This window comes from Halichoeres trimaculatus, unplaced genomic scaffold (genome assembly GCF_033239565.1).
Source record: "Halichoeres trimaculatus isolate MK-OKI-2021-1 unplaced genomic scaffold, fHalTri1.1 fHalTri1_scaffold_3, whole genome shotgun sequence".
In the NCBI taxonomy this organism is placed as follows: domain Eukaryota; kingdom Metazoa; phylum Chordata; class Actinopteri; order Labriformes; family Labridae; genus Halichoeres; species Halichoeres trimaculatus.
In genome coordinates, this window is record NW_027437181.1 from 41357449 (window position 1) to 41380558 (window position 23110).

Here is a 23110-nt window from a genome sequence, read left to right on the forward strand (position 1 = left end):
TAAGATCAGGAGTCGTAACCCACCATGCACACAGCACTTAACAGCGTGTAGCACATTTACTATGATGAGGACAAACTTCTTTAAACATAGTTAAACCTTCAGCTCTAAGCCCACAGCCGTCTAAGTATACAGCAGTCTGAGCCTATGTAAGTCTGAGCCTAAATGTGTCTCTTATCTTATATAACCGTAAATAACAAAGAACTATGAAGGTGATGTATTGTGCAGGTTTTGCCAACGAGATGATTGATATGATGTGTGTATATATCTGGTATTTCATTGTGCACAATAACTACAGTGAACAATGTGAGTGTGTTGTGTTCATGAAGTAGTGTTTGTGTGTTTGTGTACGTGTGAGTTGCCGTTGTTGCTAACAGGATCAGTGTGATCAGCTGTATGAGGTCACAGTCAGTTAATAGATTAGTGGTCCAGGTGGTTCTTCTGATTTAACCTGCAGTCTGGACTCACTCACACACACACACACACACAAAGAGACCCATATGGCGAGAGAGAGCTGACAGTAAGACAGCAGGTGGACACAGCACAGGTAAGATGAACTCTTAAATCTGTGATTATTTAAATTTAAAAAAGGGTTAACATTTATTCTTTTGTAACCATATTATTTAAACATGATATAACAGAATAAATTGTAACATTATCATTGAACTATGACTGTAATATAAAACTACATCATGTCTTCCTACATCACCAATTGATTACCACTGCTACCTTCAATACTACCCATTTTATGACATTATTTTTATTTGTATACAGATATCGCTTGATGTTTTTATACATCATTCATTTGTCACTGTTCCATCTAATCCTACACCCATCTATACATGATCATTTTCATATTACTGTAACATTCAGGACTGCAGCATCTTTTCATGTATTACAACTTCATTATTGCTGTAACATAGTTGTACACTAAAATGTAAACAGAAACATTTTACTACTGTAGCATATATTCATACATGCACACACACACACACACACACACACACACACACAGTTATCTCATATATATATATATATATATATATATATATATATATATATATATATATATATATATATATATATATATATATATATATATATATATATATTTTTAGTTTAGTAATGTATATATTACTATAGTACAACATATATCATTCATGGCATGATGACATTAGAACTGTGATATTTCTGTAATGTAACACAAACTTTTAAACATTTCATTACACCGTAACATGGTTACATGGACAAACATAGTTTATTCCTGTAACAGATGATAACACTACAATATAACTACTTTTTCATCACTACATGTTGAGCTGTAATATTTCTGTTTTTACATAAACAATGTGTTTTTAGAGGTATTTAAACTATAATTTAGGTGTCATGATGATGTTTACTGGCATGTGTGTGTGTGTGTGTGTGTGTGTGTGTGTGTGTGTGTGTGTGTGTGTGTGTGTGTGTGTGTGTGCATGCGTGCGCGTGCGTGCGCGTGCGTGCGTGCGTGTGTGTGTGTGTGCATCAGAGCCACAGCAGTAAACAAGATTATCTCTGTGCGTCTGTGGGAGCATCTGCTCCGTGAGCTTTCACACACACACACACACACACGCACAGGAACACACACTTTTTGCCTTCTGTCTGTCTGGTGTGTGTGTGTGTGTGTGTGTGTGTGTGTGTGTGTGTGTGTGTGTGTGTGTGTGTGTGTGTGTGTGTGTGTGTGTGTGTATTTCTCTGTCTGTTGAATACACTCTGATACATTGTTAGCATATTAGCATGTAGCTCCTCTGCCCTCTTCTGGTTGTGTAATGAAGGGATTTAGAGAGAAGGACTGTGTGAAATTCATTTTAAGTCACTGTGTTTCTGACCGTGGGTGGGCTCAGAGTCAGCTGATCCCCTAACACACCTCCCACCTGTCACTGTGTGTGTGTGTTTGTTTGATATGACGGTGTATGTGTTTATATTATGGTTTTACTGGTTAAGATGATGATGAATCTGTCTGTAGGGGAGCTGACAGGATGGATGGTGTTCCTCTGAAGATCCCACAGAGTGCCCCCATAAAAGTCAAAGATGACCTGAAAGTTGTGATTCCTGATTACCTGACCATCCTGCAGGACACAGAGGTGAGTGATGCGTATACAAACATTTTTTGTGGGTAGAAAGTCACAATTTTATCTCATATCAATAACTTTTTCATAGTTTTGACTTTTTATTAAATAAATTTGACTAAATGATTAATTTTTAAACAAGTGCATGTTTTTATTTATTTTAGAAGATAAATGCATCCTTGTATAAACTTAAAGCTGCATCTCAAAAAAAGAAATGTTAATATATTATATTGGTTAGGTAAACACACTGTTAAATATTTCAGAGTTCATTCTTCTTAACTTTGATGATTATTGCCCACAGATAATGAGAGCAAAAAAAAAAATCAGTATTTAATGAAGTTATACACTTTGGACAAGTTCAGTAAGGGGAATTTCACAAGGAGTGGAAAGAGGCTGGAGTCAGAACATCAAGAGCCACCATGCACAGACGTGATAAAAAATTGGCCTACAACTGACCCACTCCTCGTGAAGCGTCTGGAGGACTAGGAAAAAGGCTCAGAATCCAGGTTGCTTGTAGTCTAGAGTGAAGTTTCCACAGTCAGTGATGGTTTTGGGGGGCTCTTTTACCTGCTGCTGTTGGACCAGAACACAGCTGTTAACCTTCATGCTGGCCCCTGCTGAGATACTGATTTCAGTTTCCAGCAGGGGTCGTCTCAGCACCAAAAGTACCCAAAGCTGGTTAAATGACCATGATGTTACTCTTGAACAAATTGTCTGGACTGGGTTACAGTGGAAATATTTAGTGCCAGTGAAGTCACCCCCTGCTGGAGAGTAGAAAGAACGCAGTGTATGTGGGATACTTCTGTGTTAGCTCCACAGCACACAAATGTCCAGTGTTTTTACAAAATAAAAGAGACAGTTACACCTTGAGGCAGGGAGTTAAAAAAAAACCAGCAAGCTGAGATATTTTCATTTGGACCAACAGCACGACTTTACACATCATTCAGAGTAAATCCACTGAAGAAACACGGCTCTGTCTGTTAGGACCAGTCACAAGAAGAGGGGGATCTTGTCTTGTCAGTCTTGACCATTTCATTTTTGTTTCAGTATGAGTTCAGTCTGGAGAACTGGGTTCTAACAGGTCTACAGAGCAGTTCTACCACCCAGCACCCCCCACAGCCTTCCTCCTCGTCAGCCTCAGGCCTGCTGCCATCCTGTCCTCCATACTGGATGATGCTCAGCAGCCCTCAGCAGAGCCGGCTGGCCAGCCGCCACTGCTCTGACTTCTGGGAGCCCAACCCCCGCCAGCGCTCACACAGCCTCAACCCCATAGTGCTGCGCCCAAAACCTGCCGTCTCAGAGTCTGAAGAGAAGGAAAACAGCAGCAAACAGAAGGCCAACACCAGTCTGTCAGTCAAAACCTACACAGGTGTGAGGAGTCCTGCCACTCCACGTCAAAGGAAGTCACAGAAAGCCTTCGTTCCAGACCTCCTGAACCCCCCTGCCTGCCTCAGCAGCCTCCCCCACCAACGTAGGAAGAACCTCCGACAGTGCTCTCTATCTGGCCTGGACTCCTCCAAACCTGACCCTGATACAAGGAGCCAGACCAAGAAGACCCCGGACACCATGGCCCTCAAGATCAGGGCCCCAAACACCAGAGCCAATACAGTGGACAGACTCTCAAGCGTCAAACACCCCAAGACAGCACAGGCGGTAAGACACAAGTTTAAAGGTTCTGTTGGATCCATCTCAAGGAAATGTAACGATCACTTATAAAGCTTGTTGGACTGTCATGTACATCACCAGATTAAAAAAAGAGACCTCAATCCTGAAACTGTAGAATTCAGATAAGCGTCATATTCACTCATTGTTCTGTTAGCACAGATTCAGCCTCAGCTCCTCTGGGGACAGTAAACCATTCAGCTTTGCTTACAGGCCTGAGCCTGTATGCACATCCAGCCACGTGCGATGGACTGTTTGTACTAGCTGTGAAAAGTGCAGTAGGTTAGCCGTTTGCATCAGTCAGGCTAATGGCGGACTAATTTGGTAAAGTGTGATGATGTGAAGATATACAGCAGTCTTAGATTCAGGAGACACCATATTTTTCAGGTTTATTGCCCTTTATGCAGAGTATGCATGCCAATTTCAAATTTGTTGGATAGGTGTTTTCCAGAAAGTTCCCTGGACATGTGCCGTTCTGAATCTGCCTCACATTCATGGTGCAATTGATTGACCAATTTTGGGCCATCTCATCACTGCACGTTAAGACTAATGGTCCAGTTTGAGTAATGTCTGAGTGTGTGTATGGGCCCTGGGCACAGCACATGCACTGATGGTACTGCAGAGGAGCGTCTACCAGTCTACTCCGTGAGCCCAAAGAAAGCTGTCAGGTGTGCAAACAAACCCACCGACCCTGGACGACCTTAGAAACACTCACAAATCTGTTAAATCAGATGGTCGTATGACTGTCGACTGTCTGTGTTTTTTGACATTATCATTTAATATTAACCTCTACAGACACATGTTACAAAATGTCAGCTCGGCAGAAATGTATGTGTATATGTGTGCCCTTCATGTCAGCTGGAAGAGCTAACCTAGCTGAGCCTTCACATTTTTAACTTCTCATGTCCCGACTGTTTGGATGAGCTCCTCTTCAAAAATAGACGCTGCAAAGTCTGCTGAGTTATCAGCTTTGATTCATGATGAGAGAGTCAGGCATCCTCCTGGATCGAATTTACAAAGTATACACACACTCACACTCTCACACTCTCACACACACACACACACACACACACACACACACACACACACACACACACACACACACACACACACACACACACACACACACACACACACACACACACACACACAAACTCTCACTTTCAAGCTTTGGTCTGGCTTGATGTGTCCGCGAGTCCCTCACAGTTCTGTACCTATGACTGACATCATTTCAGCAACCTCACCCCTCACACGGCCCATTTCAAGCAGAAAATTTCTGCATCACACACCTCTGAAAATTTAAACCTTCCCACAGAGACACACAAACAAAGGGGAGATCCTGTTATCTAAAGAGCAAAAATCCTAGCATGTATATGATTCATCACACAGAGAAAACTGCGCAATGAACAGTTAGTGGCAGACACACTCAGCAGAAATAAGAATTTGCGAAAAAGCCTTCACACACTCACACGCACACACACACACGCACACACACACACGCACACACACACACCCCCACACACACACACTTAGTACAGTCTTTGTCTCATCTCTACAGTCTCCCAGCCCAGACTCCACAGTGCCCCCTGCAGTCCTGTCCTGGGACTCTTCAGCAGAGCTTCTGTCCGCTCTTAGCCCTGAGGAGAGAGAGCTGCTGGGGGCCATCACAGCCCGGGGATACCCCCTCCAGACTGCCATCATCGCCTTGCAGAAGACTGGCCGGCAGACCCCAGACCAGGTCAGTAAAGACCTTAAACCAGAACTAAAGGAACATCCCTTCTTTTCAGCTCTTTATGAAAATGAATCCAAACACCACCTCAGTGGGCGCTGTCCTGCTGTGTTAGTGTTAGTGCAGAGGAGGGTGCATAGAGACAACCTGGCTGGTGGCACTGCAGGGCTGACATACCTTCCTCTAAAAAAACACCTTTACCTTTTCTCTAAAGCATAGCATGTTCCTCAGGCGTCTCACTTTAAGTCTGTATCTAGAGTGGACCGCGTGGCTCTGCCTTCAACCACTGAACAACTTTGAAGCCCAAATACCCCCAACACAGGGGGCGCCATCTTGCTACCAAAGTCTGTGCAGTAGAGAATCAGATTGGAGTCGGGTAACAAAAAAAGTTTAATTTCTTCTTTTAAAGATTCAATTTCTTCTTGGTTCTCCTTCTGGATGTTTCTTTCTGTTCCTGAAAGAACAATAATGCCAGCTGTCAATCATCGTGTAACATGATGTAAAACACCATTATTAACCTAATAACTAATGAAAAAGAAGGTTTTCAGGAAAAAAGAGAACTTAAATACAACGTAGCCCTTTGGTATCTTTATACCACAGCAATTGGAAGTGAGAAACATTTCTATCAGGTGTTTTAATTTTTTAAAGTTTGACCACAGCTCATCTGGAATGACTGGGGAGACAGAGTTTTGACCTATACTGCAGCCAGCCTCCAGGGGGAGCAATTTTTGTGCTAACCCCACTTTGAGCATGACATTCATTTTATTTTTTTAATAGTCTATGGTTCAGCTCAACGTATCAGTATTTGAATAAAGCAGATTCACAGCAAGTATTATCTGAAGTCTCTTTACAAACAGTTTAGGTCTAGACCACACCCTGTGTTCTATTATTAACAAAGAGCTAATGTAAAGACAGGAAAAGATCTGCCCCCATTCTATAAATAAACATTTCATATTTGTTAAAACCAATTTAAGTTTGATATTTTGGTCATTTTGTGTTTGTAAGCAATTTTATTTTAAGACGGTGCTTTTATTTTGAAGTTGCCTGTCATTCAAGAAGAAGTCAGGTGCCTGCACTGAACAGAGCAGAGAGCAAAAGCGCTTACACATGACAACGAGTGAGGATTGTGACCTCCTGTAGTTAGCGTGCAGCCGATGATTTTTTATGGTGTGTTTAAAGAATGAGCTACAAATAAATCAGTACAGAGAAAGCCACGTGTGACCGTCTGTGCTTGGAGGAATTACATTTGTTGAGTAAATATGCTGAATTCATTCAGATCCACTATGCGCCGTCTTTGAACCAGCTCAGATGTCTGAGTCTAGAGCAGACTTCTTCAGAGGAGGTATTTCCAGCTGCTTTAAATGACTGTGGCACATAGCTGGTCTATAAAAGCATAGTGATCATCAGAGCTAACTTAAGGAAGGACTTTCTTTAACAGCTTATTAGGTTTAGGTCTAAAAGGCATCTCGACAGACTCGGGATCAGGTTTATTTGTCTCATTCAGGGTCAATGTGACTTCACAGACAGACTGAACACCAGCCCCCACACAGCCGACATTTGAGCCCTGACAGATATGAAAATATCAGTGTGGGTGGGAGTGAAAACAAAATCCATAAGCCAGTCTAATCCAGGGTAAAAATAGAGCAGAGTTTCCACAGCCACTCTGTGTTTTCCCACAACAGCACCTGACCTCAGAGAAACCATCAGCTCAGGGTCTGTGGGAAAGGACAGCCACAGGAAGTGACCTTAAACCAAAACAAGACAGAGAGGACAGACACTGCTGGATGGACACAATATATCCTGCTTTATGTTGTTTCACAGACGGACAGAGGACAGATATATTACACTCTGATTCATGGTGTAACACACACCAACAGAGAACACACACCACATTATTACAGATAGGTGGCTATTTCAAAACATTTTGATTTTGTGTCTCTTTTAATGACCCTGTAAGTTCCTGTAAGGTTTTGTGTTTGTCAGTGGTTTACAAAGTAATACTTGAGTAAAACTAAAGATATCTCACCACAAATCTACAACCATAAAAATGAAAGTCACCCACTAAAATATCAATTAGTAATAGTCTTAAAGTATCTCAAATAAAAAAGTACTCAAGAGTCAGAAGTGAAAGAACAAAGAAAAAAAAACAGCTAGATATGGTTATTTCTCCCACAAGCTTCATTAAGAATATTCCTCCCTCCTTCAACTACGTACACCTCCTCCTCCCTCTTTCTTTCTTTCTCCTCTTGCTCCCTATTTTTTAAAGGGATCTTTTTTTTTAAATATGGCGACAGATGTCCATCTTTGTCTGAAGCTAAACTAGCAGGTGGTGGTGGTGGTGATGTGGCATCTACCATCACCAGTGGACGAGATGGCTTCCATCAAGCTGTACACACCAAGGAATATTTTCAGGCTGTGTGGTGGTGTGGTCTCGCTGAATCTCAGCTTGATATGAGAGCACCGGTTGTTTGTGCGAGAACACACAGTCCTGATAACCAATACATAATGAGACGATTAAATTCACATTTTGTAGCAAGAAACAGTGGTGGCAATGTAAATGTAGTGGAGTAAAGTATGTTTTTTTAAAGTTTTTAGTGTAACAAAGTAAAAAGTAAAAGTTGCGATGAATAAAGAAACTCAAGTTAAGTACAAATTCTCCCAAAACCCACTCAAGTACTGTAACAAAATACCTTTACTTCGATCTTTTACACTCCTGGTATCTGTCTTTCTTTAAGCCCCTTTAATAACCACTCTATTAGCTTCTTTCTCAGCCCCTCTGTAATCTTCCTGTTTGCCCCTCTACTAGCCCCTCTGTAATCTTCCTGTTTGCCCCTCTACTAGCCCCTCTGTAATCTTCCTGTTGGCCCCTCTACTAGCCCCTCTGTTATCTTCCTGTTGGCCCCTCTACTAGCCCCTCTGTAATCTTCCTGTTTGCCCCTCTACTAGCCCCTCTGTAATCTTCATGTTGGCCCCTCTACTAGCCCCTCTGTAATCTTCATGTTGGCCCCTCTACTAGCCCCTCTGTTATCTTCCTGTTGGCCCCTCTACTAGCCCCTCTGTAATCTTCCTGTTTGCCCCTCTACGAGCCCCTCTGTAATCTTCCTGTTGGCCCCTCTACTAGCCCCTCTGTTATCTTCCTGTTTAATCCTCTACTAGCCAATCTGTTATCTTCCTGTTGGCCCCTCTACTAGCCCCACTGTAATCTTCCTGTTTGCCCTTCTACTAGCCCCTCTGTAATCTTCCTGTTGGCCCCTCTACTAGCCCCTCTGTTATCTTCCTGTTTGCCCCTCTTCTAGCCCCTCTGTTATATTCCTGTTTAATCCTCTACTAGCCCCTCTGTTATCTTCCTGTTGGCCCCTCTACTAGCCCCTCTGTAATCTTCCTGTTTGCCCCTCTACGAGCCCCTCTGTAATCTTCCTGTTGGCCCCTCTACTAGCCCCTCTGTTATCTTCCTGTTTAATCCTCTACTAGCCAATCTGTTATCTTCCTGTTGGCCCCTCTACTAGCCCCTCTGTTATCTTCCTGTTTGCCCCTCTTCTAGCCCCTCTGTTATCTTCCTGTTTAATCCTCTACTAGCCCCTCTGTTATCTTCCTGTTGGCCCCTCTACTAGCCCCTCTGTTATCTTCCTGTTTAATCCTCTACTAGCCAATCTGTTATCTTCCTGTTGGCCCCTCTACTAGCCCCTCTGTTATCTTCCTGTTTAATCCTCTACTAGCCAATCTGTTATCTTCCTGTTGACCCCTCTACTAGCCCCTCTGTTATCTTCCTGTTGGCCCCTCTACTAGCCCCTCTGTTGGCCCTTCTGTTAGCATCTCTTTTATGTCCTCTACCAGCCTTTATATTAGTACCTCTTTTTGCTCCTCTGTTGGCATGTCAGCCCCTCTAAATAACCTTTTTGTTAGCATCTCTTTTAGGTCAACCACCAGCCTTTTTGTTAGCATCTCTTTTAGGTCATCTACCAGCCTTTTTGTTAGCATCTCTGTTAGCTCCTGTACTAGCCTTTTTGCTAGCCTCTCTAGAAGCACCTCTTCTAGCTTTTCTGTTAGCATCTGCAATCATTTGTAATTTCTCTGTACTTGTTGCGATGACAAATAAAGTTCTATTCTATCTCTTTTAGCTCCTCTCCTAGCCTATCTCTTAGCCTTTCAGCTATCCCTCCTCTGTTACTGTCAGGAGTGGCTCACAGAGACCTGCTGCTCTCGCTGAGCTGTAAGCCCACTGATGTGATAAAATGGAATGTAAGATAAGATAATACTTTATTGTCCAATTATTGATCGATAGATTTGTTTTGCACAGTCCAGCTCATGCAAACAACACACTGTCAATCACATTTAGAATAAAAACATCACGTTAAAAATGTACGCTGTGCGTCACCTAATTTACTGTTTGCATGTTAGCTTCACTTACATTTTTTTAGCATTATCTCTATCCTTTGACCTTTTTATGTTACGATGTATTATGTTTAAAAGTCAGATTAAGAGGAAAAAATATGACCTGATGTGACAGGATGTGTCATTTGAACATCCTCTTCTGATTCTATGTGTGGTTGTTTATGTGTGTTTGTGTGTGCAGATCCTGAGCTACCTGGTGGCCTGTGAGCACCTGTGTCAGCTGGGTTACGACATGGCTCAGGTGGAGGAGGCTCTGGAGATGTTTCAGAACTGTGAGACGAAGGTGAGACCTAAAGAAAGACCTTTTGATACTGCCCTGTTTCTAAATGTTCCTTTGTTTTAAAGTCTTCTGCTGTGTTCCTGTGTAGGCAGGGGAGTTCCTGTACCTGCTCAGTCAGTTCGATGAGATGGGTTTCCAGCACAATACCATCAAAGAAGTACTGCTGGTCCACGAGAACCACAGGGAGCGGGCACTCGAGGAGCTGATGATGCGTGTAGCATGAAGTTTACACGTGTTAACTCTACAGCTAAAGACAGAAAGAGGCCTTCTAAGCTCGGGGATAAGTATGGACCAATTTACTGTTTGTAAACAGTTACAGCTGTGTGTGCATTTTGGCAACAGAAGTGCTGCAGAGTACAACAGTTTATCAAATGCCGTGAGGGTGTTAACCACCAAAAAACACATTTTTACCTTAATAACACCAATTTGACAGATGGTAAATGGCTCGCGGGTTCTTGAGAAATCAGTGAGTGGATGGAAAACATCAACAAGTGGACAGACGTTTTTAATGAAGAAATTCAGCGTGTACCACAGAGAGGAGTTTAAACACAAGTCACTTGATGCTTATGACCGCCTTATCTGTGAACACTGGCCAGACTGGGAAATATAAGTACGTGAACTTGTGTCAGTAAGCCAATAACTGGTTAATGGTAAGATAATATAGTAGTAGTTCACTTTGAACATAAACTCTGTTTTTGTTAATCATAATTTATTTTCACTTATTGTTTACCCTCCATAGTGGGCCAAACCCAACTCTTTTACTAAATATACAAAGTAAAAACTCAATTTAGAACATCGGCAGTTAAAATGATTTCTTTGTGCTCAAACCTGGTTACTTGAGGCTGAATAAAGAAGTCACATTTAATATCAGCTGCAGGCATCGCCGGTGTTTCAGTGTAAAGTGTGACCCCGTTAACTGGCGACTCTCAGCTGACAACTTCAGCTGGAAGTCACAGTTAGCATGGTCACTCTTTGCTTCAGAACACAGGTTGGTCTGTTATAGTTAGAACTGGATGAAGTTGTCTCCATGGTGTAACATCATTTCTGAAAACTGACCTCAGGACAGCCACACATTATATGCAGCTTACAGCTTTGATTGAGAACTTAAAGAGCGATAACTCGTCTGATGATTGAAGCTAAATGCTGTTTCTGTTGCCAAAATGTGTGCACATGTTTTTGATGACGTTGACTGTAAATTGGTCTGTTAGTGTCAGATAACAAGGAGGATGACGGTTGTTATGGTTGGACATTTCCATTCCTGTGTCATCACAACTGATGTAATGGTTCACTCCATTTGTACCATAGACTGTATATAGAGTGGACAGCGTGGCTCCGCCATTTATCATCGTATGGTTATGAAGCCAAAATACCGCCGTCTCAGGTGCCACCGTTGTAGCAATTTGGAGCCAGATTCTGCACAGTAGAGATGATGAGGGATTCTGGGAGAATCTGAGTGGAGCTGGGTGACAAAAATAGTAATTCTTTTTTTTCTTACGAGAGTCTAATCACTTCCTGACTCTACCTCCCGACATATTTTACAATCCCCGAAAAAAATACATGAGAACGGCATCCGTCAATCATCATTAAATGTGACGTAAAGCCTCATTTTTAACTTCGTATAACTAATGAAAACGAAACTTTCCAGAAAAAAAGAGGACTTGGATACAAGACAGCCAAATAATATCTTCAAATCACCACAACAATCGGACGTGAGAAACATTTCTACGAGGTGTATTCATTTTTTAAAGTTTGACCACGGCCCATCTGGAATGACGTGTTTTTAAACCTATACTGCAGCCAGTCACCAGGGGGAGCAATTTTTTTGGAGACCTCACTACGATCCGAGCAAGCGGATGTCCATTTTTTATTACAGTCTATGATTTGTACCCCATAGTCAGAATTTACGAGTTCCAGGTGGGAAATTCCAACAGGGGATTTCCCACTGGGAAGTCAGAGGATTCACACCACCCCTGAATTTACAATCAAAGATGGCTGCCCTGGGTGGAAACAGTAATCAAGCTCCTGTTGTATTCTGTTCACTTTAGCATTTCTGACTGGTATCTTTACATATAGAAATTTTCCTGTTATGTCAAGTTTTCCCAACTTGGCAACTGGAACACTTTTAGCTCTGAGACGTGATGTCATTCCCACGTCCCAGCTTCGGTGTAAACAGAATGCACTATAAGTGTAAGGCTGGTGTACTCTGGAGTGTGTGCTCTGCAGCGCCCTCTGTAGCTTTATTTGTTTTGATCCAGGTTGTACCTTATCGGGATCTCTGTAGTTTTATTTCTTGTGGTTTTCTGTAGTTGTCCAGTGTGGCCAAGTCCAAACAGTTAATTAAAAAGAATCCCACAATGCTGAGTGTGTTCTGTTTCTTCTGAGTGGGGTTTTCATTGAACCTTGTTCAATCTAAGACAAGATCAAAGACAAGATCAAAGTCCATCAGGATCCTACAAACATGAGAAATGTATAACAACAGACCTCTGAGCAGGGAGGTGAGTGTTTCATGGTTTAACTTTCTGTATCTTATGATTCACAGACTTTAATTACACTACACTGTGTGTAAAGATGAAATACAGAAAACCTAAAAGGTAAAACTTTAACAACTAGAGAACAGAGAGAGTCAGGATTATCATTTGGTTTTATCTTTTTTTTTTTTTTTAAATAAAAATGTGTTTTTGGTTCAGTAACATGAATCCATCAGTTAATTTGATAGTCAAACTATCACACAGCTGACTTTGATACTTGGTTCTGATTGGTCAAACCCTTATAACAACATAAATCATCTACGGAAAGTAGACCAGCAGGTTTCTCTTCTTCCTGTTGACACTGGTGAAAAGCAGTAAATTAATAAATCATCTTTGAATCAGTATTTTGTGTTAACCTGTTTGTGACATTAGTTGGTGTCTGAATAATAGCATGTGATCATGTGTGTCAGAACAGCTGATTGGAGCCAACAGGTCATTAAACTGGACTCTGGTCAGCCTCAGCAAGCTGGAAGCTTCAGGAGCGTTCATACAGACAAAGTTCCTCTGGGAGAAAGAGACATTAACCCATCTGAGGGAGAGTCTAGGTGAGGACAGGTGACTACTGACACAACATCACTCCGAGGACTGACCAGTGCAGGTGGTCACACTGTAGGAGAAATGTCAGACTCCAAGCACAGCTTCCTGTGTGAGTAAAAGAACTGTGAGGTAAGGAACAGGTGAGTCAGCCGCTCTCACAGGTGATCAGAGCACTGCAGTGTGAGTCTGGGACAGGGTCTGTCATCTCTGAGCACCTGGTTGTGGATCTTATCCACAGAGGTCCCCATATCTGAGGCTCTGGTTTTAGGCAGCCTCATCAGAAACGTGTAGATGGATCCAGTCCGTCCAAAACCTTTCATCTGACGCTTCAGCCTCCACGCCTGCTCCTCCACGGTGAATTCTGTGGTCGCCTGTCTGCTCAGCGTGAACACTGAGTCGCCGCGCACCACCGCCGTGAACAGAGAGCTCTTACTGTTCCCGTACTGACCGGACATGGCTGTCCACTGGCTGGAGCTCAGGTTGTATCTGTCCATCACACACTGTAAGAAGTCCTCACACGGACCATTACGCATCACGTACAGGTTGTCCTTATGGGCCACCATACAGAGACCATAACTATGCTGACGGACAAGTGTGGAGACCAGCTGCCACTGGTCCTGCTCAGGTATGTATTCATGAATATCTGTGGCCCCTTGACCCCTCCAGAGACAGATAAAGATCCTGTTCATGGTCACAGCAGTGACCACGGAGGCTGCGGGACAGGGGAGGGACGCCACGAAGCTCCAGCTCCCCTCTGACATCCTGAATCTCTCCACAGAGGACAGAGACTTCATGTTGGACTCACCCCCCAGGGCGTACAGGCAGCCCTCATGGCCAATCAGGGGGAAGTTATAGCGAAGCTGCTGGGGGCCGGAGATGGAGGACCAGGTGTTGGCTGCAGGACAGTAACAGAACCCACTCTCCACCACCTTCTTACTCACATCGTGCACTCCTCCCATGATGTAGAGTTTGTTGTCCAGTACAGCCACACCTGCCATGGTGGTGCTGGTGTTCGCAGGGAGGTGAGTCAGAACCTTCCAGTCTTTGCTGGTCTCGTCCAGGTAGCAGACGGTCCGCTGAGGGTCTGGCAGCAGCTCAGAGGAGGGAGAGTGGCTGCACACAGCCATGTAGCTGCTGGGCTGCAGAGACTTGATGTAGTCCACCAGGGTTTGGGGCAAGGTGTGGACATCACCCTGCAGGTCTGGGTACAGGTCTCTGATGAACAGGGCTGAGCTGTGGGACAGAGTCCAAACCCCGAAGGTGGCAGCAGTGTGGTACATGAGCAGGCAGTTCTCAGAGTTGATGATGTTGATCAGGTGTTTAGTCAGAGCAGGCGCCTGCAGGAAGGCCGTGCACTCTATGGCTTCCACAATCTCGTCACTGTTCAGCACCGGTCTCTCCCCGTCAAGGACCTGTAACAGGATCAGGAATCCCAGGACCCCCACACATCTAAGCTGGATCTCATCCTGAAGACTCTCTCTCATCCCTGACTGGAACAGTGCCCTGAAGTACTCACAGTTCTCAGCCAGGACACTGCGATCCACCATGAACGAGCTGCAGCCAATACAGACTTTCAGGCTGAGGGACTTACAGAGACCTGACTGTGGACAGCTGTTTGAATCCATCAGGTCCATGCTGCTGGACTCTATTCTTTTACTGCAGGTCTCCATCAGGTCCATGCTCCTGGATTCTATTCTTCCAGTGAAGGTCCCAGTCAGGTCCCTGGAGCTGGACTCCACTTCTTTATTGCAGGACTCCTGTAGGTCCCTGGTGTGGATCTTCATCCCCTCCTGTCCTGTATTTGATCCGGATCAGAGAGCTGCAGCCTGTGGTCCTGTCCTCTGTGTGTGTGTCTCTGTGGTCCCTCTCCGCGGTGAGTGCAGGCCCTATAGATAGAAATCTCTCTGAGTGTCTCTGTGATGACACGCAGTGGGGGCAGTGAAGTGAGCTGATAATGTGTGGATGGTTCGTGTTGCTCTTGGTGTGTCTGAACAGCTGAGTTTGTCCTTGAGCGTCTGAACACTCAGCAACAATGGATTAGAAAGTGGGTCACATGCTCAATCTGTCCCTCATGCACACAGGAGCTACTCATTTTTATAACATCCTCTTCTCAGTGACACTGCCGATACGCTGCAGTAAAACGTGTTCATAGAATGCACTACCAGTACCTAAAAATGTGTCTGTACAAACTGCCTGAGCTCATCCATCAAAGATCGGTGTAAAAAAAATGTTCAGTTAATTTATTCCCTCAGTAAACATTTTCCTAAAGAGTTTATGGAATCAATCTCTGGTTTCAGGATTTTTTCAATCCAGCATGATGTTCATTTAGCCATACATGGTCATGTTTACAGTTACACAAAGCAGGAGTCAGACAAGGACACCTGGGGACTGACAGGTCTCATTTCCACCAAGCGGTTCACTTTGGTTTGTCTTGGTACAGCGTGCATGTTGTGGCGTTTCCTTTAGCCCCGTTTCCACAAAGCAGCCCGGTATGGATCAGTTTGGTAAGGGTTGGATCAGTAAAGCCTGGTCCTGTTTGTGTTTCCTTCTTGGTAGGCAGCTTGTAAGCCGGATGCTGTTGCAGTGCAGCACAGTGTACTCTGCTAATAAATCCACTGAAGAAGAAAAACGCAACACAGTTTTCTTTCAGCAGCAATGTCACGTTGTTTCATGATGCTGTGATGACACTTTCCCAACAAGTCGACTGGGTGCCAGACACGCTGACCCCAGAGGGTTAAGCTAGAAAAACTGCAGTCTGTTGATTGGCTGAAAGAATCGCCACTTCCCATGCATGAGTGGCTGCTGTATTTCTCTTTGCAGCACAGCCTTCTGTGATACAAAGCTTGGTAGTGCTTTGTATCAAAGAGTCACATGTCAATCACAAAGAAGATGAATTGCTGGAGGTCTTCCATCGTTGCTCTTTGTTTACTGTGTTGAGTTTTTCCTTTGTCTGATTTATCAGCGGGATACACTGCTGCCATGTCATCACACTATTTTGTAACTGACAGCTATCAGCATCTGCATTACCTGCCACCTACCAAGAAGAGAACGGTTGACTCAAACTGGAACAGGATCAGGCTTTACTGATCCAACCCATACCAAACTGTACTGATCCTTACCGGACCATGGTTACCTGTGAATGTGCGTTCATTCATTCTTTCATTCATTCATCCTCCTGTTCAAAATCAGTCACCTCTGGTTCAAAACAAACTAACAAAGAAGTCAGGGTCAGAGTATAAGGCTTTCAGATATCATTTTCTGATTATGCAACATGCTGTCTCAGAGAGCCGAGTCGGCAGGAAATAAGCTTTATTTAAGAAGTCCTGCGTTTTTGCAGTGTCTTTCTCTTCTATGTCTGTTGCTGTCTTGAGGACATGTCTCTCTGCTCTGTTTGTAATGCTGTTTCCTCTGATGGAGGTGTTTTAAAGGAGAGAGGGACTGAAGGAAAACACGCATTATGTAAAGATTTCCTGAGGGGATGAAAGCTGCAGCAGATTGAGAGGATCAGCTGACGCTCCTGCACGGGTCAGCTTTAACGAGCTCTGTTTGGAGAACTTTTCCTAAAATGGAGAGGTCATCAGAGGGCCGCTCGTCTGGGGGATGAGGACTCTCACAGTCAGCTCAGTACAGGGTCTGGACCACAGCAGCAGGATACAAAGACTTTCTCCTGGATGAAACTCAGAAAGCCGTGCAGAGAGGACCCACCATGCAGAGACAGGACATCTGGAGACTGTGAGGCGCTGGACGACAGGTTATAATGTTTGGAAAAACCAGGACGAGTCAGTCTGCAACCGCAGCAGGTTCAGACTCCAGCCCAGCAGAGTGTAACCTGGTGCTGCTCGGCATGATGGGCTCTGGGAAGTCAGGTCAGACTCTCACATTCAGCTAACAGTTTGTGTGAGGAACAGGTTCAGCTTCAGTGTTAGCTGGTCAGACGTAAGCTCAGTAATGGGCTGCAGTGTCAGTGTGTCTGAGGAACAGGGGGCTGTAGCTTGAGTGTTATGTGGTCAGATGTTGGTTAACTATGGGGCTAATAGGAGGTGTGGGGAACAAGCAGGTTCAGCTTCAGAGTTAGCTGGTGAGATGGTCGGTTTTCTGTCTCCAGTCTTAGTTTGACTTTTCTTTACAGCGCTGACTGTGAAGTTTCTCACAAAGAGATTCATCTTTGAGTACGACCCCCTGTTAGGTGAGAACACACACACACACACACACACACACACACACACACACACACACACACACACACACACACAAAATGCATAATGTTTGCTGGGTAAAATGCAAATTGAAACTGAATCTGAATCATCTAATTAAAGTCGTTGTGAGGAGTTTCTGAGTTGATCTTGAAAAAGTCACCCTTCTAGAAATCCACCTGATTGTAACCCACACTTTAAAATGAGATTATCTGCACCAATATTACAGGTTATTTCTAAACTGCCACTCCTTAGCTTCCCAATCAGGTTGAGCAGGATTGATTTATGACATGTCAAAGTCTCTATGACAACACCACGCCGGCTGATGAATTTTAGTAGAGAGAAGAGACATCTGTGTTTTTCTCTGCTAAAAACGATGTGATTAATTTTGTAGTGATGGTTGACATTGGAGCCTAACTGTCAGACAGAAAAAGGACAGAGGAGCAGAAGAAAGAGACACAGGAGAGAGATAGAGCACCAACTAAAGGCTAAAACATGAACTAAAGGAGTAAAACAAAAGCTACAAGCTAAATTATGAGCTTAAGGAAAAAAACACGGGCTACGTTTTTGTGATAATGTTGACTCCAACCCACAGTCAGCAGTTATTCTGCAGTGGTCTGTTCAAACTTGAGAGTCTATCAATAAAATGAAGAGTGAGAGCTGTGAGTAGAGCTAAACATAGCCGCCTACTAAACTACAGTACAAACTGACAAAGTTTGTTTTTTGTCACATTTTAAACCATAGCTCTACCTTACTGTTATCAATATTTCACCTCACTGTGCTGTATCTGGTAAAAAAAAAAAAAAAAAGTTGTCTAGAATAAAGAAAAGTCAAGTCAAAAAGAAGATCTGATCTCCATTTAATTCCAAAACAAACACACGCCTTGTTCAGAGTCACATCTTTATCACAGTGTGAGCAAGTGCTCATGAGACGTCGCGTCTTTATCGCTAATGCTAATGCTAGCTTTTCAGAAAGTCCTCACAGCCTTTGTAAATGAAATGTATTTAACTGAAAATAGAGCAGAGAAACTTATCTAAGTAGAAACTGAAAAAGTTGTCAGCTCATTTTACAGTGATCGCAACAATAATTTTCTGACACAATTAAAAATAAAACAAAAATGCTGGGTTCACATGTTTCTGACTGTACCTAACCGCACTTCATGTGACAGCTGTAACTTCTGCATGGTGATGTCATGATCCATGTCGACCTGGCGGTTTTCGCCTGTTTCAAAACTATTTAAAAACTGAACTGAACTTTGAGGCTCTTCCCCTGTCTTACTACTGGCTTCATGCAAGAAAGGAAGATCCCACCTTGGCTGACAGCAGCCCTAAAATGCCTTCTCCCCTTTGCTACAACCTACTGTGTGAGTCTGGCTTTTGTTGGCTAATAATTTCCTGGTTTTAACAAATGTAATAATTATTGAAAAGCGAATAAATGTTAGAAAATACTTTCTTAAAGTGGATTTTTTTTTTTTTAACATATTTTGAAGTCTGTTGGTATCCAAAGGGGGGTCCCCGGCCAGGAGCAAACACTGTTTGGGGGGCCTTGGCAAAGTAAAGTTTGGGAACCCCTGCTCTAGTGGACAGACTCAGACTTCAACTCTTTTTATACTTTCAATTCTAAAACAGAAAAATTCAACTCTTTTGATATTTAAATTCAAAAACACAAAATTCAATTTCAATTCACAAAATACAGATTCAGTTTTACAATTCAGTTTCAATTCAGAGCAGCACGACCATTACGTCATCTTGTGCCCGTAAAGGAGACTAATCGAGTAGATTCACAGACACCCTCTACATGTCAACGGACTCTCCTGTGGTGATGAGTTTCATTACCCTCTGAACTGGGAAGAAGGAACTGGGAATGACGAATCAGTGTTAACTCGGAAAAAAGCGTGCCGACTAACCTGGGCTGTTGTGTAAGCCGTTATAAGCACATCCTGCATTTTAGTTCACAAATACCACACAAGGGGTGGTATAACACTGTGGCAGCATTTCTACAAATATAAGTTAAACAATACTATGTATATGGCTGATTTAGAGTTACAAACATTTGTCAGAAGTGCTTATGAACTGATTATTACAGGAGCTTGATAACTGTTTAGAATGGGGGGCATCCATCTTTGATTGCTGACTTGGGGGTGGTGAGGACCTTCCAAGTTCCCCGTAGGAAATTCTGAATTCTGGTGGGTGTTCCAGTTGTTTTGCTCTGATGAAAGGGGCGTGTATGTGATTTCATTCATTTCTTTACTGGCCATCCCTTTCGGAGTTGCGGGTATCGCATGGTATCATAGTGGACAGACAACCATGTGTATGTGATTTCAAACTTGATTATTCAACCGCTGGTCTTCAGCCATTGTTGAACTGACGATCGTCCCACTGCTGCGGATGTGTAGAGGGTGTCTGTGAATCTGTGCTCAATAAGTCTCCCTACAGATACAAGATGACTTAATGGTCATGCTGCTCTAAATTGAAATTGAATTCTGTGTTTTTGAATTTAAAGTATAAAAAAGTTGGTTGTCATAAATAAATACACTTTTAAATTCGGTCAAAAAATAAATTCAATATTAAAACATTAAATTTCATTACATTTCATACTTTTTCAAATTCAATATTTTAATTCAAGTTCAGTTTCTGATGGCACAAATATATGACATTATTGAATACAGTACAGGACATAAAAACCTGAAATCTGACTCCCCAGTTTTCAGTGTGTGTATGCTGGGGGGAGGGGTTTCATAGACCTGCATTGGCATGATTGGCACACGTGGGTGCTTGGCACTCTCTGTGAGTGCTCGGGATTCTCTGTGGGTATTCAGGCCCCGAGGCACCCATGGAATCAGTGCCTACGGGTTAGTGGTGTAACTGGGTTTAGAAAGGACGACCCGCCGTGTGAGGACATTGGTTAACAGTTTCAGAGTATTGTTCCTCAGAGCAACATAAAAAAGAATGAGTGGATTGTATCGTGTACAGTTCATAACATTGACTGCCTGCAGTCCTGACTCATCGCCCGTTAAAAACAATTGGAGCATCATGGAACGAAAATTAGGACAAAGGACACACTGAACTGTTGAGCATACATGTGTGTAACATGTTTGTGTGTGGGTGTGTATAATGTTGTCCTGTGTTTCAGAGGATGTGTATTCGTCAGAGCAGGTGGTGGACCAGCAGCTGGTCACACTCAGAGTGATGGACACCTGTGATCAGGTGAGGTTTACCTGGTTACATGTCTGTTTGGCTGACAGCACACTGTGAAAAACATTGAGTTAAAAGAATTATGGACAGACTGTGTGTGTGTGTGTGTGTGTGTGTGTGTGTGTGTGTGTGTGTGTGTGTGTGTGTGTGTGTGTGTGTGTGTGTGTGTGTGTGTGTGTGTGTGTGATAAAGGAGGGTCCTCTTAACAGTGAGCGGTACTTGTCCTGGGGGAGTGTCTTCCTGGTGGTCTACAGCATTGACAGCATGGAGAGCTTTAAACACTGCCAGCTGTACCTGCACATACTCAGCTTGCACCAAAAATCTCCCATCATCCTCCTGGGCAACAAGCTGGACATGGAGCCATACAGGCAGGTATCTGTGTGTTTGTTGTGAGCAGAGCTGGATCCCCCCAAATCCAGATGGGGCTAGAGAAAAGTCTGAGGAGAATTTATGCTGAGCAGGTGCCGACCTGCCGGCATGAACTGAACATGATGTAGCCGAACTCTCGTGCCATGTTTATCCCAGGGCAGACATGTGAACAGTCAGGTGCTGCACTGACTGAAATAGTTCCAACATTAAAGAGTTACATTCTTTTTGCTTTGGCCACAGGGAAGTCCAGTTGTGCATCTCTTCAGGTGTCAAAGCAGGGTTGAGCTCACATATACCCCTTTTTTGTGTCTCAGACAGGTGAGTCACACTGAGGCAAAGTCTGTGGCGTCTTGTTATGGCTGTTTGTTCTTTGAGGTGTCAGCCCGTTTGGACTACTTGGCGGTGCAGCATGTGTTCTTCGAAGCTGTGCGGAGTGTGCGCAGGGCACGGACTTACCTGGTCCCAGAGGTCTGTGTGAGCGAGGACAGAGCAGCGCCCCCTCCCCCCTCCTTCACCACCCCCTGTTTTAATGAACTGCTGGCTCCCGCCACTGCAAAACTGGTGACAGTGAAGACATCCCGAGCTCAAAGCAAACGCAGAGCCACCACGCTGACCCTGCTCAAAGGGTTCAAGATTTTCTAGCTCTCTCCAAAGAAACACACACACACACACACAAACACACACACACACACACACACACACACACACACACACACACACACACACACACACACACACACACACACACACACACACACACGCACACACGCACACACTTACACCTGGACTCTCTGACAGCCACTCCACTGGGTTGCAGCAGCCCTTTCTTCGTTCCCCATATTTCTTTTTTTTGTTGTTTGGTAATTAGAGCCTGTCAATATTTTTATGGCTCATTTGTTGGCCATTGACACTAAACTGGTCATTTTTGCAGTGTTTCTTTTTTACTGCTTTTATTCCTGTTTTTGATCCTGAGAGACTTGTAACCATGGGTGGTTTTTTAACACACAAGATTTCTGCCCAGCCTGTATCATTTCAATGCTAACCGGTGCTAGGCCCGATGTTTCCTAAAGGCTGATGAGAAGGAGATGAGGAGGATATGCTGGTACTGTGGTATGAGCTAAGAAGAGATGACATTAACCTGTCGTTCCATCCATGAATATGGGGAATGTAAGCTCCTTCTCCTTTAAGCTAGTGATGCTAACCCAGCACCAGAGGGAATACCAGAGGGTGGAGTAGCATCATGTTATTCACAGAGACATGGCAGTGAACAGCATCAACGCCAAAGTATCTCACCTTCTGTGAGTGGACAGGATACAGGAGAGTGAAAATGAACAGACTGCTGAAGAAGCTCCGTCCTGGACCCTGTGGAGGTGGAGACTGGCTGACTGGACAATGATGGACATGATGGCTGTCGTCTTTGATAGATGATATTGTCTTAGTTGACACTTATAATATTATTCTCTGAATGTCTTTGAATTTCCATTCAGGCATCAATAAAGCATTTACTATTCTATTCTATTCTATTCTATTCTATTCTATTCTATTCTATTCTATTCTATTCTATTCTATTCTAATAAGCACAGAATATGAAAAGCTTTTCTGTTGAGTAATGATTACAGTAAAAAAAATTCTGTCCATGTGTGCTCATCCTTTGACCAGTCTTCACAAGAATAGCAACGTATAGCTTGTAGTATTCAAACATGTGTTTGTGTGTTTGTGTGTGTGTGTGTGTGTGTGTGTGTGTGTGTGTGTGTGTGTGTGTGTGTGGTGTGTGTGTGTGTGTGTGTGTGTGTGTGTGTGTGTGTGGAATGTCACGTTATTTGAAGGAGTGAAAACAGAGAGGAGAGAAAAAACAAAGAGGAGTCATAAAACACAGAGAGAAGAGAAAAGGAGTAATCCCTATTAAGCTTGTGTTTTCATAATTGTTTTTTAATTTTTTCATAATTAACTACAGCTCACTACATTGGACTGTTTCAGTGCTATAGTAGTGTCAAGCAAAAAAACTGAGACTAAGTTTCACATACTACTGACAGACAGAGACGTATAGGCTGATCAAATTCACCATTTTTTCATTGACAGATCCAGTGTTAGTGTGCCAGGCACTCTCATCTCTTTGTTTATAAA

General features: G+C 43.4%; 3 protein-coding genes across 3 annotated transcripts; 2 read left to right on the forward strand and 1 right to left on the reverse strand.

The window, feature by feature from the left end:
* Nucleotides 1-499: 499 nt before the first annotated feature.
* Nucleotides 500-12509, forward strand: ubap1lb (ubiquitin associated protein 1-like b). Its single transcript, XM_074666070.1, has 6 exons — nucleotides 500-544; nucleotides 2000-2117; nucleotides 3150-3755; nucleotides 5323-5502; nucleotides 10067-10168; nucleotides 10254-12509. The coding sequence occupies exons 2-6, from the start codon at nucleotides 2013-2015 to the stop codon at nucleotides 10386-10388; spliced, it is 1128 nt and encodes a 375-aa protein (XP_074522171.1). The 5' UTR covers nucleotides 500-544; nucleotides 2000-2012; the 3' UTR covers nucleotides 10389-12509.
* A 595-nt stretch (nucleotides 12510-13104) lies between these two features.
* kbtbd13a (kelch repeat and BTB domain containing 13a) lies at nucleotides 13105-14855 on the reverse strand. The gene has a single exon (XM_074666068.1). It carries the CDS (start codon nucleotides 14853-14855, stop codon nucleotides 13386-13388), a length of 1470 nt encoding a protein of 489 aa, XP_074522169.1. The 3' UTR covers nucleotides 13105-13385.
* Nucleotides 14856-16786: 1931 nt separating this feature from the next.
* On the forward strand, nucleotides 16787-22480 carry rasl12 (RAS-like, family 12). The gene is made up of 5 exons (XM_074666636.1): nucleotides 16787-17096; nucleotides 17360-17416; nucleotides 20556-20629; nucleotides 20810-20989; nucleotides 21305-22480. The coding sequence occupies exons 1-5, from the start codon at nucleotides 16988-16990 to the stop codon at nucleotides 21626-21628; spliced, it is 744 nt and encodes a 247-aa protein (XP_074522737.1). The 5' UTR covers nucleotides 16787-16987; the 3' UTR covers nucleotides 21629-22480.
* Nucleotides 22481-23110: the final 630 nt, after the last annotated feature.

Bases quoted from the DNA above. Each gene is read 5' to 3' on its own strand.
- kbtbd13a (XM_074666068.1), bottom strand. From the start codon at position 14,855: ATGGATTCAAACAGCTGTCCACAGTCAGGTCTCTGTAAGTCCCTCAGC.
- ubap1lb (XM_074666070.1), top strand. From the start codon at position 2,013: ATGGATGGTGTTCCTCTGAAGATCCCACAGAGTGCCCCCATAAAAGTC. The intron at 5,503-10,066 runs GTCAGTAAAGAC...TTGTGTGTGCAG, and splicing joins GCCGGCAGACCCCAGACCAG to ATCCTGAGCTACCTGGTGGC. The intron at 10,169-10,253 runs GTGAGACCTAAA...GTTCCTGTGTAG, and splicing joins TTCAGAACTGTGAGACGAAG to GCAGGGGAGTTCCTGTACCT.
- rasl12 (XM_074666636.1), top strand. From the start codon at position 16,988: ATGTTTGGAAAAACCAGGACGAGTCAGTCTGCAACCGCAGCAGGTTCA. The intron at 20,630-20,809 runs GTGAGGTTTACC...TGTGTGATAAAG, and splicing joins TGATGGACACCTGTGATCAG to GAGGGTCCTCTTAACAGTGA. The intron at 20,990-21,304 runs GTATCTGTGTGT...TGTCTCAGACAG, and splicing joins ACATGGAGCCATACAGGCAG to GTGAGTCACACTGAGGCAAA.